This window comes from Halichoerus grypus, chromosome 8, assembly GCF_964656455.1.
Source record: "Halichoerus grypus chromosome 8, mHalGry1.hap1.1, whole genome shotgun sequence".
NCBI classification, from domain to species: Eukaryota; Metazoa; Chordata; class Mammalia; order Carnivora; family Phocidae; genus Halichoerus; species Halichoerus grypus.
The window spans coordinates 60,479,882-60,498,397 of record NC_135719.1 but is presented as its reverse complement, the minus strand read 5'-3'; the positions used below and the strand labels follow the sequence as shown (position 1 = coordinate 60,498,397).

Below are 18,516 nucleotides of genomic sequence, written 5' to 3'. Positions count from 1 at the left end.
CCATTCATTTTATGTACCTGTTATTTAATCATTCAGATGCATAAAGTTTAATTCTTTTTTTTTTTAAGATCAAAATATTTATTTTTTTGTGTTACAAAAACAAAAATAAATCCAAGCAGGTAATGAAATAACCGTATTGTTTTAAGTGTCCCATCCTGGGTTCTCTGTCCTAGAATTTAGTAAACAGTTCAAGTTTAGGTTGCTTCAACACTTCTTCTGGATGCTATGACGTCTCCATCTTATAACCATGTTTCTCTAGTTCAGCTCATAACTGACTGGAGAAGTCATCCTTTATGTTGTCATCATCCCAATTATCCTCCCAGACATGTGCATCTTCATCTTCATCTAAACCAGCCCAGTCTTCCTCAGGGAACTCCTTGAACTCATCGTCCTCCTCTAAGAGACCCAAGTCTACCCAACCTGCTTTTTCCCTGACATGGTGACCCTTGGCACCAAAAACCTCTCAGGCCAAGAAGAAAGTTGGAACTCTCACTTTTCTTCACTGAAGCCACCAACCCCGCTGCCGCCTCTGAGCATAAAGTTTAACTCTTGTTTACATGATGTAAATAGTCTTTTCTCTATTTTCTTTTCATAGTAGATCTGGTTCACACAAATCCCTACACGGCAAAGTTGTTTCAATCACATTTTTCAAAAACCTAAAAAATCAGGTAATCCAAACAGATTTTGTAGCTAGTTTCAGAAATCTTAGATAAAAATTACAACTAACTTGAGAGAACAACCAACCAAAATAGACATCACAACACAAAGTACAAAGGACTAAAGCAGAAACATAACCATACATCTATACGCGACCTGTTTGTTCTAATGCCTCCTCTGTTTCACCTACTCTGAGTTTCCTACCTCTACAGCACGATGGCCAATATTATTTGTAGATAAGTCATTGGTTCCCTGAGTTATAGGGCTGTTTCCCTTCCTAGGACAGAACCCTGTTTGCCCCACACATACATGGTAATACACATTCAGGTAATCATACCCAAATCTCCCAATTTCAAACCGCCCTTTTTTTAGCCTTTCTTTTTCTTTTTTTTTTTACATTTTTGTTCCCTTTTTCTTTACATCTTTATTACTATGCTTCCAGAAATTGAGCTCCTAAACATGCATAAGATCTTCAGTATATTTTCAACACATAATAAAATCCAGACCTTTTTATTTGTCAAAAAAAACATCATATGTTAATTTCCTCTTATTCCCTTTTTACCTACTAAAATTATACGTAGATTAAACTTTCTAGTTTGCTTGAAGGCAGTATCCTTGAAGGTTAGGTCATAAGATGAAAGCTTCCAATGCTGGGTTGGAAAACAAAGACAATCACAATATGGGAAAGGATCTTCCTACTTATCTCCTGACCTGGTTTTCCCTAACTCTAACTATCCCTGTCCATTAATCCCTCTTTCCTTAACTATTTGAAAGATAAAAAAACAAACAAATAAACAAAAAATCAAACCCCATAATGGTAAGATCCACTGAAGAAAACGTGATGGGAGAACATACATAGCCTTTTCTTCCCTACAATAACCCAGCAGGCAACCTGACCTAGTATTTGCCACCCTACTTGTACACACAAATTTTTACTTGCTAGGTCAACTATATTTAAACTAAAATATGACAACTATAAATAAAATAATAAAATGGAGACCATTTTTAGATTCCGACAAAGCCAAAGTTCATGGGGTTGCTCTCTTGAACACTGTCACTGAAGTCAGAGAGGCTCAAGAGAAAATAAGAAAAAAATCACTACATGGCCTGAATGATTCATATTGAAATCAGAAACATCAGATGAGGACTGTAAGATGCATCAATAGCTTAAAATGATCTCACGTGAACAATTTGTGCCATTCTCCTTCTCTAGTCCTTGGAAAGAAAAAAAAAAAGCTCTACAGTCTTTTAAAGAGACTGTTATTCCATTAATTATTTGAGGCAGTTTTTGTTTCACTGGAATTAATTAACATGACCCTTCTTCTTTAAGCTCTAGCTGCATCTGATATCACTGTGCTATGGCAGGAAGACTGAAACCAAAGGTACGGAGTTGACTAAAGTGAAAAGCATGCACGAAAGCATCCAGTGCTCTGCTTGAGACTGTATTGGTCTATTATATTGACCACATTCTGAATAAACTCAATCTATGTAATTTCATAGTTATAAAACCTTAACTGCTGCCCAAAAGAAGAAATTTTCAAGTTGGAATAATATAGAGTGGTACTACTCCATCTATTTCACCCACATATTTTAAAATAATTTGGCCTCTACTCATTCAGATTTATTAAATTTCACCATAGTCTATGAGAGTTACCTTACAAAATCCTGAAAAAACAACCAATAGACAAGCAAGCCAAATAAGAATACAGGAGATGATTAACCTTATGAACATAATTATTTTAAGAATCTAGAATTTAATTTAAGAATTTAAGAATCCATATACAGAATGGTACAGATCACAACCAAGTCTTACAGATTTGTTAAATTGCTACTGACTTAAATGTCCCCATCACTTAGATTTTCATCAACTCAGATGACACATCCCAATCCTTACTCTAACCAGTTAAGCTGCACACTACAGGTTTTGTCCAGATGCTTGTTAAACACACCACATTGGAGGCTCAGAAAGAGCCTCTAGCTCCAAAGACAAAACAGATCTCAAACTCCAGCGGGCAGTGATAGAAGAAAGTCTGCATGGTCCACAGATTATTCTAAGACTAAGGCACTGCTCCTGACACAGACTTAGAAAATGCTTGCACCCCACAACATGCCACCTCTGCCCCAGGGACTGGATATCTCAAGAACTGGGCCCCTAAGGATCCCTGACCAATATCCCAAACATTTAAGGTAGAAGCTCATTATAAGAAACATCTTATTACGGTATTTGTAAACCAAGGGGGCTTAACTGAAATACATTATCCAAAAGACTCCTTTTCAGAGCTTTAAAGAGCTCAATCTAAGGTCTCAGAGATTATTTCCCACATTACTTCTCTTGATTTAGTAAATGTGTTTTTTCTTGAATAACAACCTCTGCTTTATTTCTTCTCCCTTAGCCTAAGTCAACATTTTCATTTCTACAGCCAACAGTTTCTGAATAACCAGGCTATCCTGCTATTAAATATGGATGTAGAGGCTTGACAAATCCTGAGTGGTTCTTAGTAGTCAGGGACAGTCTCCTTGATTAACAAGAAAAAGCAAGTATATTAATGTGTAGATTACACTACAATTCATCCCACCTACGATATGGCTTCCAAAATACTGGCAGAGAAAGGGATCCACTGTCCTCTCAAGCTGGAGCTAACCTACAGCTTGATTCACCTGGCCCATTGGTTAATAACCTTGATCTGTCTACGTCTATAGTCTGGAGAATTTCCTTCTAGTGGGCTGTTGTGGCTGGCACACTCCGAGACTTCAAACATTTAAGAATTTATTCCTGGTGTGCCTGGGTGGCTCAGTCGTTAAGCGTCTGCCTTTGGCTCGGGTCGTGATCCCAGAGTCCTGGGATCGAGCCCCGCATCGGGCCCCGTGCTCGGCGGGAAGCCTGCTTCTCCCTCTCCCACTCCCCCTGCTTGTATTCCCTCTCTCGCTGTGTCTCTCTGTCAAATAAATAAAATCTTAAAAAAAAAAAAAAACAATTTATTCCTGAGTGCTTTGATATTCCTGTGGGTTTTGTTGTTTTTTTTTTTTTGTCCTTTTAAACTCTTATAAGAATAATCCTCTTAACACTGATATGATAATCACCAAGTTTTTGTACCAATATTGTTATGTAGAAAAATGGGATGTTCTGTTAATTATAGTCAAATTCATTAACTACTACAATTGATTTCTTTTTAAAGGAACACACAAAGGCTTTTGGTTCTCTTCAATTTAAATGTAAACTGTCAAAAAGTTGGAACTTACCATAGTGGACTGGTTGACTAACATATGACTGACTCATGCAATATAACACTCTGAATCCATTAAAAAGATACTGTAAAAAATTATGTATTGGCATGGGAAAACGTTCATAATATACTACTTAGAGAAAAAAAATCTTGCTACAAAATAGTATGCACAAAATAAACCATTTTGTTGGAGAAAATATACATAGGAAAAAAGTAGAAGGACATACATCAAAATATTAAGAATATGTGAGGACAGTGAGATTACATGCAATTCTTTCTTTTGTATTTATGAATTTGCCAAGGATCTGCACTGAATATTTATTATTTTTGCAGTTTTCTTTAAAAGATTTTTTTTAAAAGGAAAATAGTTCCCACAGTAATTTTGCAAGTCATTTCTTACACTATTTCACATCTATTATTAGTAAAGGTAATGGAACATCTTTCACCATAGAAGATTCTCAATTTAGTTTTAATATAAGAGAGGCAGTTTTTCCAGTTGCCTTTAAAAATAGCAAAAAGATTTACTGGGTCACTTCCATGTGCTAGGTTTTCTATTAAAAGTGAAACATTAAGGATAGCCAGGGGGAAAATGGCCCACAATGTATCTACAGTAATACAGTCTTATAATTTTAAAAAGACTCACCACCACCACCACTGAACAAATAGTTTAAATCAGCTAACTTTTACCGCACATTTATTAGGTAGGGGATTCTGGTAAGAGGGAAATATGGTAGACAAAGTCCAAAGTCAGGCAAAGCTGGAATACTGGCTCAAGCAGCAAGGTTGGTTCTATGTTCCAGAGTGGAATTCTACAGACCACCTGCATCAGAATCCTTTAGGGCATTGGTTAAAAAATGCAGATTCCTGGGGCGCCTGGGTGGCTCAGTCGTTGGGCGTCTGCCTTCGGCTCCGGTCGTGATCCCAGGGTCCTGGGATCGAGCCCCACATCGGGCTCCCTGCTCCGCGGGAGGCCTGCTTCTCCCTCTCCCACTCCCCCTGCTTGTGTTCCCTTGCTGTGTCTCTCTCTGTCAAATAAATAAAATCTTTAAAAAAAAAAAAAATGCAGATTCCTGGGACTTCCAAACCTACTGACTCAGAGTCTCTGGAAGCAAGACTAAGGAATTTACTTTTTTTTTTTTTAAGATTTATTTCTTATTGGGGTGGGCAGAGGGTATGAGAGAGAGAGAAACTCAAGCAGACTCCCCACTGAGCATGGAGCCCAACTCAGGGCTCCATCCCACAACCCTGAGATCATGACTTGAGCAGAAATCAAGAGTCTGATGCTTAACTGAGAGAGCCACCCAGGCGCCCCTCAGAAATTTACATTTTAAAAAGCATTCCAGATGATTGCTACATATAAAGTCTGGGAAACCCATGTTGTGAAAGATCAAGCCAAGAGACTAGGGTTAGAAAAAGATCAAGGGGCACCTGGGTGGCTCACTCGTTAAGCGTCTGCCTTTGGCTCAGGTCATGATCCCAGGGTCCTGGGATCGAGCCCTACATCGGGCTCCCTGCTCGGCGGGAAGCCTGCTTCTCCCTTTCCCACTCCCCCTGCTTGTGTTCCCTCTCTCGCTGTGTCTCTCTCTGTCAAATAAATAAATAAAATCTTTAAAAAAAAAAAAAAAGAAAGAAAGAAAAAGATCAAGAGTCTTAAATGTGAAGATAAGGAATGAGTTGATTCTACAGTAGATAAACAGGGCAGGGGAGGAGGGGCTGGGGACCAGCCAGAGTTTTTTAAGCTGGAGAGCAGCATGTTAAGATCTGTGTTTTCCAATGATACTTTTAACGCCTTCTAGTTCATTCATTCATTCAATCATGGAGGTGTTACTTACTATGTACTAAATACTAGCCTATATGCTAGGTCAAAAAACATGAAAACCACTGAATTACACACTTTAAATGAATGAATTGTAATGTATGTGAATGATATCTCAATGAAATTGTTACTAAAACAAAACAAATGTGATATTTCCCCTGTCCTCAGGAGATAAACATATGCAATGCAGTGTTGTGTCAGGACAGATGTAGACAGAACGTTCTATAAGAACACTCAGGAACATCTTAGACAGACTAGGATCTGAAAGACATAATTCATGAACAAACAGTGGAGAAAGCCAGCCAAGGGGAATGCTGCAAAGCAGGAAGAAGGCAACCTGGAGAGCTCTTAAAGTGAAGACCTGAATGCCAGGAGGGAAAATGAGACAGGAGGCAGGCCCAGGATGAAGGCAGATCAGGAAAAGCCCAGTGTATCATGGCCTCACTGCTCAAGGTGTGGTCCTCAATCTAGCAGCACTGGTTTCACATGGAAGTTGTTAGAAAGTCTTGGGGCCCCATCACAGACCTACATCAGAACCTCCATTTTAACAAGATTCCTAGGTGATTTCAGATGGACACCAAAGTTTGGAAAGCACTACATTAACATATTTATTCTCAAGACAATATCCTATAAGGAATCACTGAGGAATTTCAAGTCAGAGAGTGGCATGATCAGATATGTTCCTTACATGAAGATCACTCTGGTAACAGAACAAAAAACAGATTACAGGAGGTAAGACCCAAAATTGCTCTGGATGCTGTTACAGGATCCAAGAAAGAAATAAAAAGGGTCCAAACTAAGGATAGTACCAGGAAATGGTAAGTGATTGGGGGGGGAGGGGCAGTTGGCTAAAGGGGGTGTAAATCAAGACAATTTCTAAGTTTCTGTTTGGGTACATGGGTGGATGTTGATGCCGTTCCCCAGACAAGGAATACAAATAGTAACAATTACAGTGGCTAACTTTTCTCAAAGTGAACCAGGCATTATTCTAGAGCTGTGCATGCACTATATCACTTAATCCCCTTCACAACTCTATGAAGTTGCTATTACTATTATACCATCCTACAGATGAGGAAAGTAAGACACAAAGAAGTAGAGTAGCGTGGAATGAAGAGGAAGGGAGGAGATGACAGGTTCAATGTTGAATATGCTAGGTTTGAGGTGCCTGTAAAGATGTCCATTGGCAGCTGTTGCAGGGATTTAGGTTTGTAAGAACAAGTAGGCTGGAAACAGAGATTTGAAAGTCATCAGCACAGGTTCATACATAACTTTTCAGGAGCAGATCAGGCCACAGTGGGAGGGAATGTAGGTTAAGGACAGAACCTAGGAGCACCAATATCCAGGAGGTTATAAGATGTAGCTGAGTTTATGAAGAAGACAAAGCGGCCATAGAGAAAGAACAATAGCTACAACCAAACAGCAACAATAATAAGAGGCAACAGTTAAGTCTGCATTATGCATCAGTTACCATTCTAAGCATTTTAATATATATTAAAAAATTTAGTCATCATTAAAACCACATGAGGTAGGTATTATTATCCCCATTAAAAAATGAGGAAATTGAGAGACGCCTGGGTGGCTCAGTTGGTTAAGCAGCTGCCTTTGGCTCAGGTCATGATCTCTGGGTCCTGGGATGGGGTCCCGCATCCGGCTCCCTGCTCAGCGAGGAACCTGCTTCTCCCTCTGCCTGCCGCTCCCCCTGCTTGCGCTCTCTCTCTGACAAATAAATAAATAAAATCTTTAAAAAAAAAATGAGGAAATTGAGGCACAGGAAAGTTAAGTAGCTTGGTCAAGGTGACACGGAAAGCGAAAAGTGAATCCAGGATTCAAACCAGAATTCAAACGCTAAGTATAGAGTCCATGCTTGACTGCTGTGATACATTGCCTCTCTCTCAGGCACTGGGAGAGGTGGAAGCCAAGGAAGCAAACAGTTGTAACCAAGTTCTCAGAATAGTGTCTGGTCCACAGTGAGACCTCGGTAAATACTAACCATTATTATTTGATCATTATACTGCCACGGAGACGTGCATTTCTGCAAGCCACGGTTTTTAGAAGAAAACAAATGACAACTAAAGAAGGTAAAAATCAAGGTTTTCGTGGAGGAAGAAAGCAAAGAAACTTCCAACTTCTACTGGGTTTCCTATAGCTTCATTATCTAAGTTTCCACACCATCAACTTCCAACATTTGTGGCCACCGGTCCTTAAGCACAGCTGCTGTACACAGCAATGACCCAGAGGCCCCCCAAACCCCCAAATACCTTCCGAGTGCTATAAAGACTCCATTCAGGGTGCTATCTTTAACACTGGGTGCATTCTGCTCCACTCTACTTGTTTGACGGCAGGTAGGTCTCTCAGGTTCTTGACTATCCACTGAAAACAAGCTCATTCTCTGACCACTCCCGACAAATAGTAATTTGTTCTAGTTAGGAGGATATGTTGTCTACAATAAAATGATAACATATTTTCAGGTTAAAATTATACTTTGTTTATACTCTTAAGACAATAGCTTCATGGTTTGTTTGTTTGTTTAATTCTTTCTAATTCAATAATTCTGTCTGGCCCAGATTCCCCCAAAATCAAGGAGAAACAATGAATAAGAGCAACAATGAGGAAAATGGTCAGGAAAAGGAAATAGTTTAGATTTCTAAAAGGTTAGGTTTTTGAAATAAATTTATGTATTTCTATCTAAGAGGATTTCTCAAAACACAATAAAGGCACTGAATGGCAGAAAGCATCTCACATTAAGTGGGACATCTGGTCATCCTAGCCCTGAAGCAATGTACATAAAAAATGCTATTTTTAAAAGGAAATAAATGTTGAATACCCTACCCTGCATAAATGTAAATGTCAACACTTGTCAGAGAGACTTGGAATATGAAATTGACTAAAACCGACTAATTCAAAGATTTATGTACAAAGATGCTCACCATAGTACCTATCTTATAATAGCGAAAATGCCCAGCAGTAAATAAATTATGGTACATCCAGGTGACAGAATATTATCCAGCCACTAAAAACATTCTCAATGAATATTTAATGATATAAAAATTCTCACAATATATATTAAGTTTAAAAAATCATAAAAATTACCATATGAATGTAGATGAAAGACTTAGGGAAGTAAATTAATAATTAGCAGTTATTATCTCTGGGTGGTAATAGTTTATTTTGAATTTTCTTCCTTTATACGTTTCTGTATTTTCCAAATTATCTGAGATGTATGATTTCTATAAGCAGAAAAAAAATTACTGAAAAGTTATTTTTTAAAAGTTTTTTTCCAATAAATTTCTCCTTCTATTTTTAACTCTTTTTCTTACCCTAGTCTAAGCCTTAAGGTCTAGGACAGGGGTTCTCAAGTGTGGCAGAGGGGAGCGGGATTTGCTCCCAGCCCCCAGGGGATATTTGGCAATGTCTGTAGACAATATGGATTGGTTTTTACAACTGGGGGTAAGGGATGTTACTGGATCTAGCAGATAAAGGTTAGGGATTTGGCTAAAAATCCTACAATACACAGGACAAGCCCAAAGAAAGGAAGGATTATCTAGCCTACTATGGCAATAGTGCAGAGGTTGAGAAATCTTGGTCTAAGATGAAAAAATTAGTATGAACAGGAAGAGTGGGTTAAAATACAATATTAACTCTAGTGAGTTTAACTTTTCACTTCTATAATAAGATATATGTATATATAGAGAGAGCTATCTATCTATATATATTCTGAATTGGTAAACATTTAATCCAGGTTTTGACCTAAATTCCTTATTAAAAATGTCCTGATTTTATGAAAAACATCTCCAGGACTTCTGCTCCCAGCGTGAGCATGATGCTTGTCAAATTAGAAGTAAGATTTTTCTCAGCTTGAGCATGTAGAGACCAATTCTGGATAAAAGTTTTTTAAGGACTGCTACAAAAATATTTTTTTAAGTGAGATGGTATCCTTAAAGAAATAGCTGGTCACCTTAATTGTATATATTCCAGTATGGTAAAATGAAAAACTAAGTTCTAACTAGTCTAGTCTAGACTAAAGTGGAGTCTAACACAAAAATGTTTAGTAGTTTAAAATATATAGATACTCCCATACACAGAAAATAATTTACGTAAACTCATGAGAAATTACTCCCTATTGTGATGTCAGATTCAGGGAGTGGTAACAAAGCAAAAGTACAACAGATGGGGCGCCTGGGTGGCTCAGTCGGTTAAGCGGCTGCCTTCGGCTCAGGTCATGATCCCAGGAGGGTCCTGGGATCGAGTCCCACATCCGGCTCCCTACTCAGCCACTCTGCCTGCCACTCTGCCTACTTGTGCTCTCTATCCATCCGTCAAATAAATAAATAAAATCTTAAAAAAAAAAAAGCACAACAGAGCATTAGGGTGAGTAGATTAAATAAAGGAGTAGGGGTGTCTAGGAGCATACGACAGGGTGGAAGGCAAGAGAGCAGAAAAAGAACACTGGAAATGAATCAAACGGGAATAACAAATTTTACAACTTATCTGTTGATGAAAATGGGGGAAGACAATAATGTATTCAAGCAAAAATATGAAGAATGAGGGGAAATAAAACACTGAGGAAATATGGCAGAAAAAGATCAGAAGGAAAGGTGACATAGGGTTCATAACCTCCTGATTAAGACTAAATGAAAAATACTTTTCAAATCTTCCATCTTTGATATGATTTCAGTAACATTTGCTTATATGGATTCTCCATGACTTTTTTTTATTATTATTCAAAATGATTCTATCAGGGAAAGCTACCCAATGTCCTTCTGGTCATGCAAAATTCTCCCATTCTTCCGCTTAAAGATCAGAAGAGGAGGGGCAGAATTCAATTGCTTTGTATTTTGGGTAACTTATTCATAGTGGATATTAACTATTCTTTCTGATGCGCAACAGCTTTCAGCCACCCCACCAGGTCTGAGTGGAGCTATCAATCATGACATCCTGTCCTCCACCTAGTCTTTGAGATGAGCACGACTTGACTATGCATAGCATTCTCCCCCTCCTCCGCACCGCCCCCCCCCCCGCCCCACCTACACAGCACAGTGAAATGAGAGGACACATGACTCCTAGCAAGGGCAACCAGAATTCTTTTACCAGACTTCCTCCAGGCCCAGAACTGGAAGATCATGTGGTCTGCAGGTGCCACTGATCATCTTTTTCACCATGAAAAGAGCTGTCATGTGGATGAAACCAATGGTAGACAGCACAATTTGACATGAGAACCGGTGACAGAGAGCCTCAGAGACCAGGTTCTAGCCTTGAATCCATGGACCTGGGCATTCAGGTCATAGAAGCAAATAAAATCCTTTTTAGCTTTGAGTTGTGTTTCTGTTACTTCCAACTAAAACAGCTCTGGCTGGTAAACTCTGTAACACTGTCAAAGAGATGTTTGGTAAGTGGTATCGCAGAACTATGATGCATGAATTATCCAGACCCTCTTTATTTATCTACTACATCTTAGCTGTCGTCATAACTTAAGGTAATAAGTTTCATAAATATAAACTTAATGTTTAAAGAAGAAATTCATTTTTTTTTTTTAAAGATTTTATTTATTTATTCATGAGAGACAGAGAGAGAGAGAGAGAAGCAGAGGGAGAAACAGGCTCCCAAGGAGCAGGGAGCCCAACGCGGGACTCGATCCCAGGACCCCGGGATCATGACCTGAGCCGAAGGCAGACGCCCAACCATCTGAGCCACCCAGGCGCCCCTAAAGAAGAAATTCATTTTAAATGACACATTTATTTCAAGATCTAACAAGTATCCCTACTGAGATTTGATGTTACAAATTTCTTAGTCTTGACATTAAATACTTCATCGATTTTCACCTTCACCTTTCTAAATTAAAGAGTTCTGCATTTCTAATATACTTTCTTTACTGCCACAGTCATTTTATTTTTAAATCTCCCATTCTGAAACTCCTCTAGTTTCAGTGTGTTTTTATTAAGAAGTAGAAACCCCAACCACCCACACAGGATTCCTGGCCAGGAAAATGCAAAGGTGGTTTTTTTTGTTTTGTTTTCCGTTTTGTCTGTTTTGTTTTTAAAGGAGATAGTTTGGGACGCCTGGGTGGCTCAGTCGGTTAAGTGTCTGCCTTCGGGTCCGGTCATGATCCCAGGGTCCTGGGATCGAGTTCCGCATCGGGCTCCCTGCTCGGCGGGGAGCCTGCTTCTCCCTCTGCCTGCTCTGCCTGCCCCTTCCCCTGTTTCTGCACACGCTCTCTCTCTCTGACAAATAAATAAATAAATTTTTAAAAATAAATAAATAAATAAAGGAGATAGTTTATTGACCCCGCTGCAAAAAGGGAGCGGAAGTCAGGATAGCAAAGGAGAGGCTGTCCGCCAGAAAACACCAGTTTCTGTACGAGTGACTAAGGAGAGACAAAACTTGTCTTGTTAGTGTCCAGCCTCCCTCCAGTTCAGCAATGTGCTCATGTTTTTGGCCATAGCAGCGTATCGGGCCAAAGGACGTAGATAGGTGGTCCTCATGAACACTTAGAAATGGATAATGTACTTCTCTCTTGATTTCAACCAAGTCTGGAGCCATTATTTTGAAACCAAAACATAATCACACCATCCCTAAGTTCCACAATTGGCAAAAAGCCTCTATTGTACAAGGAAATGTTTAATGCTAATAACTGCTGGTTTAGGGGACTTCCAGCTGAGGAGGGCTTAGAAGAGAAATGGAGAAGGTCTGAGGCATGAAGAAGCCAGGGATAGTTTCTGCCGTTTAGAAATCCGTTATCACCACAAACCCAGACTGACGTTACAACCAAGGTAGATGGAACAGGACAACTATTAAAATGCAAAATTGACCAAAGGGCATTTTAGCACACTAAGGACCTAAGGACCCAAGGCATCAAAGGCAGACACCATCGATAAGGTAAAGGGGTAAGTGTGTGAAGTAAAGATTAAATAAACCACCTAAACTCCTCTGCCACCCACTCCCACCTCCCACTGAGCGACACCCCAGCTCAGTCCTGTATATTAAGTATCTCTAGTGGTTGGGCTAAGGTGAAACCATAATATATATTTTGAAAACACACAAACAACTCTTCCTGATGTCCCAGTGGGCAAGCACAACTCTAGTAAACTGGAGTTTATTTTAAAAATTATCATTTTAGCTATACAAAGAATAAACTGGGGAAGAGAGGAAGCTTAGCACAAGGAACTCCTGAGGATGACGAAAATGTTCTATACCTTGCTTATGGTAGTGGTTACATGACAGAATATATTTGTCAAAACTCACTAAACTATACACTTAAAATGAGTGAATTTTATCACAAACAAATTATACCTCACTAAGTTGATTAGAGAGAGAGACAGAGCTGGAAGGAAAGGAGAAGACAAACTCCCTGGGGAGACAAATGCAAAAGGTCTAGAAGACACTGTGGGGAAGAAGACATGCCATCCGGGGATGGAATGGGAGGAGTGGGGTTGCCCACATGATGTTTTACCTAGGGCCAGGCTTTATTCCATGGATCAGCCAGGAGTTTCTACTTCTGAGAATACCTTATACTTCATTAGGAATTGCATAGAGACAAATAAATCAAAGTCTATCCTCCTCCCAATGGAGGAGAAATCCATTAGAAAGTTAAAAACAAAGAAGCTAAATTACCTTCTGAGATAAGAGGTAAGAGGGTTTGTCTCTCCTCTCCCACACTTGCCTATAGTGCACCCCGCCCTGCGCCAACCCTTCGGAGGTTGTAGTTAAATCCCAGAAACCCCATTCATAGACCCTCCTCCAGAGTTCCCCTACTTTGAACAGTTAAAAACACCAGGAAGACTGGGCGCCTGGTGCTCAGTTGTTTAAGTGACTGCCTTCGGCTCAGGTCATGATCCTGGAGTCCCGGGATGGAGTCCCCCATCAGGCTCCCTGCTTCTCCCTCTGACTCTCCCCCCTGTCATGCTATCATTATCTCTCTCAATAAATAAATAAAAACCTTAAAAAAAAAAAAAACCACCAGGAAGATTTAAAATGTTTATCTGGCAGTAGCCACTCTCATTAAAATTAAAACCTCTTTGTACTCTTTTAGCCACTGGGCAATACACCAGACACTCACACTTCAAGAGACAGTAACAAATTTCAAGAGGAAGTCATGAGCTTTCTGCTTTGCTCAAGAAGTCTGAAGTACTGGGACGCCTGGGTGACTCAGTTGGTTAAGCCTTCGGCTCAGGTCATGATCCCGGGGTCCTGGGATCGAGTCCCACATCGGGCTCCCTGCTCAGCGGGGAGCCTGCGTCTCCCTCTGCCTGCCACTCTCCCTGCTTGTGCGCGTGCTCTCTCTCTCTCTGACAAATAAATAAGTTAAAAAAAAAAAAGTCTGAAGTATTTCTGAGTAGCTTACAAGTTCCACAAAGTCTGCAAAAATTCATGATACAATGGGAATTAACTTCCAGTTTCCAAAGCTAGAGCTACTGGTGTTAACTTACACTGTTCCCTCTCCTTCCCACCCTATATCTAATCCATCACAGAGACCTGTCTTCCAAGTTTGTCCCCTTCTTTCCCACATCATCTGCCTGTGCCTGAGTCTACCACACCATCATTTCCTATTTTGTTTCCTGCAACAGTTTCTTTGGTTTCCCTTGGCTCCCAGCTCTCCTCTCTATTACTCATCCTGTTCAACATGCCTGAAAACGTGCTTACTTGTTTAACCACTTCTTTATACCCTGCTTCATTCCTACAAGTAGACTAGTCATCCCAAGCCATTATTTACAGGAGACAGACTGTTAGGGACATCAGGAAGAAATATAGATGGAAGAGGCATGACAGGATACTTGAGGAAATCGAATGTACTTGCCAAACCTCACATCTGGCACATGATCAGAGATGAGGTTTCTGTCTTGCTTTCAGATGTTGAAAGTAGTCTGAAAAATGTAATTTCAACACCAAAATGTTCGAATTTCCAGGATTGATGGTAAAGGGGAAGAGGCATAGAACAAAAAAACAGGAACTATCCCAGAAAAAAATCTAGGCCATGTGGCTTAAGTAGGTATGAAGGACTATGGTAGGAAAGGAAGATTACAGATATACAATCTATTGGCCTAAATTGCTGTCTCATCTAGGAAAGTTTACGTGGCTTCTCGAGCAGGGGTTTTAGAATTTTTTGTACTGTTACAAAACTCAGCATCCTGATACACAATGGGACTCCTAATTAAACAACTTCAGGTAATCTTGGCCATTCTATAGCATTTATGGTGTTATCCATGTCTGGGAAGTTCATGTGAGGAGGCCTACCATACCATTCTATTGCTGCCGGTGATCCATGTAAGCCTAGTTAATAAACTCTGCTCCAGGGGCACCTGGGTGGCTCAGTCATTAAGCATCTGCCTTCAGCTCAGGTCATGATCCTGGGGCCCTAGGATCGAGCCCCGCTTCGGGCTCCCTGCTCGGCGGGAAGCCTGCTTCTCCCTCTCCCACTCCCCCTGCTTGTGTTCTCTCTCTCACTGTGTCTCTCTCTGTCAAATAAATAAAATCTTTAAAAAAAATTTAAAAAATAAACTCTGCTTCACAAATGCTGAATCCTTTGAAGTTGCTGAAAGCATCTATGGGTGACATTATGATTCAGATATCCACTGGCAAGTCAAGACTTGCAAATATTTTCAAAATCAGAAGCAATGAGATATCTTAGCCACCTTCAATTCTTTTGGGAACAAGCCAGGTGGATCTAAAAACAAAATGACCCACAACTCTGTGAATATACTAAAAACCACTGAATTGTAAACTTTAAATTGGGAATGGCATGGTATGTAAATTACATCTCAATAAAGCCTTTATTTTAAAAACCAACAAATATATTTTAACCAAAATGTTAGTTTCCAGAAATGTTACATCCTAGGAACCTAGTTATTGCCCTTAAAATGTTTATACTGCTGGAAAAATTTACAAAACGGAAGCCCTGATAAATTACTGTGACAAAACCATTATCATTTTAGCTATAAAGAAAAAAACTGAATGATCTCTTTCCTTTCACCGTAATGGGAGCTGATCGGTATCACACATCAAAATCTGCCTTTAAGCTCTGAATGACATTTTTTGAAAGGGCACTTTTCAGATTTAACCACTATGTTGAATACCATAAATATGACATATCACTAATATATCTTTCCTTGTAATCTACTCCAGAACTTCCTTCCCTATAATCCTCTGTGAGGAAAAAAATCCTTGTGTTTATCCACTGACTTAACTTCTAATGATTTCCCTCTTCCTCTAATAATCACTACCCAAGCTTTTATCTCTACAATCATTCCAACCTTCCCCATGTCCCGACCCATTCCGTAATTTCTACTTATAAATACCACACCAGCTGTCTGACTGCTGTGGAGGTAACAACAGGTTATTTATGCTCCCAGATATTCAAAGTAGGTCAAAAATATAAGAAACAGACTATGAGTCCTTTGAGGGAAAGGACTGTGTCTTGTTCATTGTTAGAACCTCTCAATATTAAGCAGAGTACCTGGCACAATATTTTGACCCACCATTAAGCTACGGCCCATTCACAGAAAGAATTAGTCAACAAATAGCCAAGAGGTTAGAATATACTTAGGCATAAATGTATTTAGAAGGCAATTTAAGCTCAACTCACTCTTGATGTCTAAACCAGTCCGTCTTTACAATGACTAGAAGGTGCGTTTTAAAAGAGTGTGTGATGAAGCAATGATCAAAAGCCAAAACCTTGAGATATAAAAATCACAGTATTTAAAATTTTTTTTCTTCTCAAAAATTATCTTGGGAGAAAAAAGGCTGATCCAAGACCAAGAGCAATTTATTATCCAATCAGTCTCTAGTTAAGCAGCCTACAGTTAGGCAGCTCAGGGATGGACTCCTCACTGTGCACAGTGAAGAATGGAGGGCTATACAAAGTAACTAGGGAATGTTTACAGACCTCTATCTCTTGATGGGAAAATGCCTCTGATATTTCTCAGTACCTACCTCATACTTTCATTATGAGGATTAAATGAGTTAATATTTGTAAAGCACTTAGAGTAGTACCTGGCACATAGCACTGTATCAATGTTTACTAATAAAGTAACCAAATCAGTTTTCAATTACATTCATTCATACATTAGAGACCTACAATGCCTAAGAAAATTACCAGATTTAGAGAGAAGTTCCAATTGTGCACTCTTTTAAGTCTGTGGCTGGAAAGAAAGGGGTCCTAGAGAATGTTTTATGCAAACTCCTCATCTCGTGGTTGAATTAATCTTATACCAATTTCTTGAGAAATTCACAGGTTACAAAAGCTTTCCCATCTAATTCCCAGGTTTGATCCTCACAACAGCCTTGAAAGAGATGCAGAGCAGGTATAATTAACTCCACTTACAGATATGAGACAACTGAACAAAAGAAGTTAAGTGACTTGTCCAAGGTCACACAGTAAGTGAAAAGGCCTGGGCTAGAATCCAGGTCTCTCGATGGCGTGTCCAGACTTCTAATAACATGCCGCAACTTGGGTCCTGGGCTTACTTGGGTCACATCTGGAAACAATGATTCTAAGATCCTAAATGGAGATTCTGCTGCCAACACAAACTTGGAAAGTGAAGCCCATTCTGTTAACTGGAACTAAAGGTAATTAACAGTTGGCAAAACACCTACGTACAGTAGAGTTATAGTATAAAATGCCATGACGACACACATTCACCAAGCACCACACACTGCCCAAGACAAATTTTCAGAAGCCTTCAAAGGGACAGTTCTCCAAAATATGCCATTCAGAGATTAGCAGACCCAGAAAATACTGATGTCGGTATAAGAAAGAAAAGGCTGCCGCTTTCCTTAAACTAAACCCTGAAGGAAAAGGCTCGCCCCAGTGGATGGTGAAGACATGGAGCATAACAAGGCTCTAAGGGATTACACGTAGGTAGCAAACTCCCAGGGACGAATGAGAACCGACCATCCCAGCCCGTGAATCATCTCGCATTTATCCGGCTGCATCTTCCTCGGGGGCTCACCACCCCAGGGAAGCCATCTGACACCCGGCAGCTAAAGCTGAGAATCGACTGGTGACCGCCCGCAGGATTCCAAGTCATCTCACAGGAAGGTTGGCTGGTGGTAGAAGTGGCACCGCATACCAACACAAGACGTTATTTTAAGCGCCCGTCCCCACGGGAGGGACCATCGGATCTAGCCGACCAAGCATCTCCCGCAGCCAGGAATTTTCCCAAACCAAGCCGGCGGCCTGGGCAATCCTGACACAGGCCCCCTTCCCAGTCGGAACCCCGCTGAGCACGCAGCCCGCGGAGCGTGGCAGGGGCCACAGAGACCGCGAGGCAGGCCGCCCTCCGCCGCCTTCGCCCGAAAGAGGAAGGCGCCTCTGCGGCAGGCGGGCCGCGCTGGGGATTTTGAAATGCTGGCGAAGCGGGTGGTGCAGCCGCAGGGCCCTCGCGCCCCCGCCCCACGCCCGCCTGACAGGCGGCGGCGCCCGGCCGCGCGGCCCCGTCCCCACCGTGCGGCCCGCGGGCCGCCTTACCTTTGTGTAGAGCTCGGACGCGGCCATGGCGGGGCCCCGCGGCGCCGACGCCCCCCGCCCGAGCGGAGGCCGCAGCTCGCCTGGGCGGCCGCCCGCGCCGACTAGGAAGCGCCCAGGCAGCCGCCGGCAGGGAGCGAGGCAGGGCCGGGCGGGGCGGGGCGGGGCGGGGCGGGGCGCCTCAGGCGCGGGCGGCCCGCGGGGGCCTGGCCATCACTCCCGGGCTCGCCGCGAGCAGGCGCGAGCGCTCCGCGTGCCCGGGGTCCTCGGGGTCGCCGCCGCAGCCCCTTCGGCGGCCGGTGATGATGCTGCTGCTGCTGCTGCTGCTGCTGCCGCCGCCGCCGCCGCCCTGTGCATTGTGG

At 41.3% G+C, this 18,516-nt stretch overlaps 1 protein-coding gene and 1 pseudogene across 5 annotated transcripts in view; both read right to left on the bottom strand.

Annotated features, from left to right (window-relative positions):
• Positions 1–18,308, bottom strand: part of MYO5A (myosin VA) — a 196,112-nt gene extending 177,804 nt beyond the window's left edge. For 4 of the 5 annotated variants that reach the window (XM_078079330.1, XM_078079332.1, XM_078079333.1 and 1 more), the window contains exon 1: positions 18,158–18,308. In XM_078079330.1, the coding sequence (XP_077935456.1) occupies positions 18,158–18,184 (27 nt within the window). In that variant the 5' untranslated portion in view covers positions 18,185–18,308. Of the gene's footprint in view, positions 1–17,581; positions 17,624–18,157 lie in introns of those variants that run through there. The other variant, XM_078079331.1, reaches the window with a different exon arrangement.
• On the bottom strand, positions 67–3,416 carry LOC118542638 (26S proteasome complex subunit SEM1 pseudogene; annotated as a pseudogene).
• Positions 18,309–18,516: the final 208 nt, after the last annotated feature.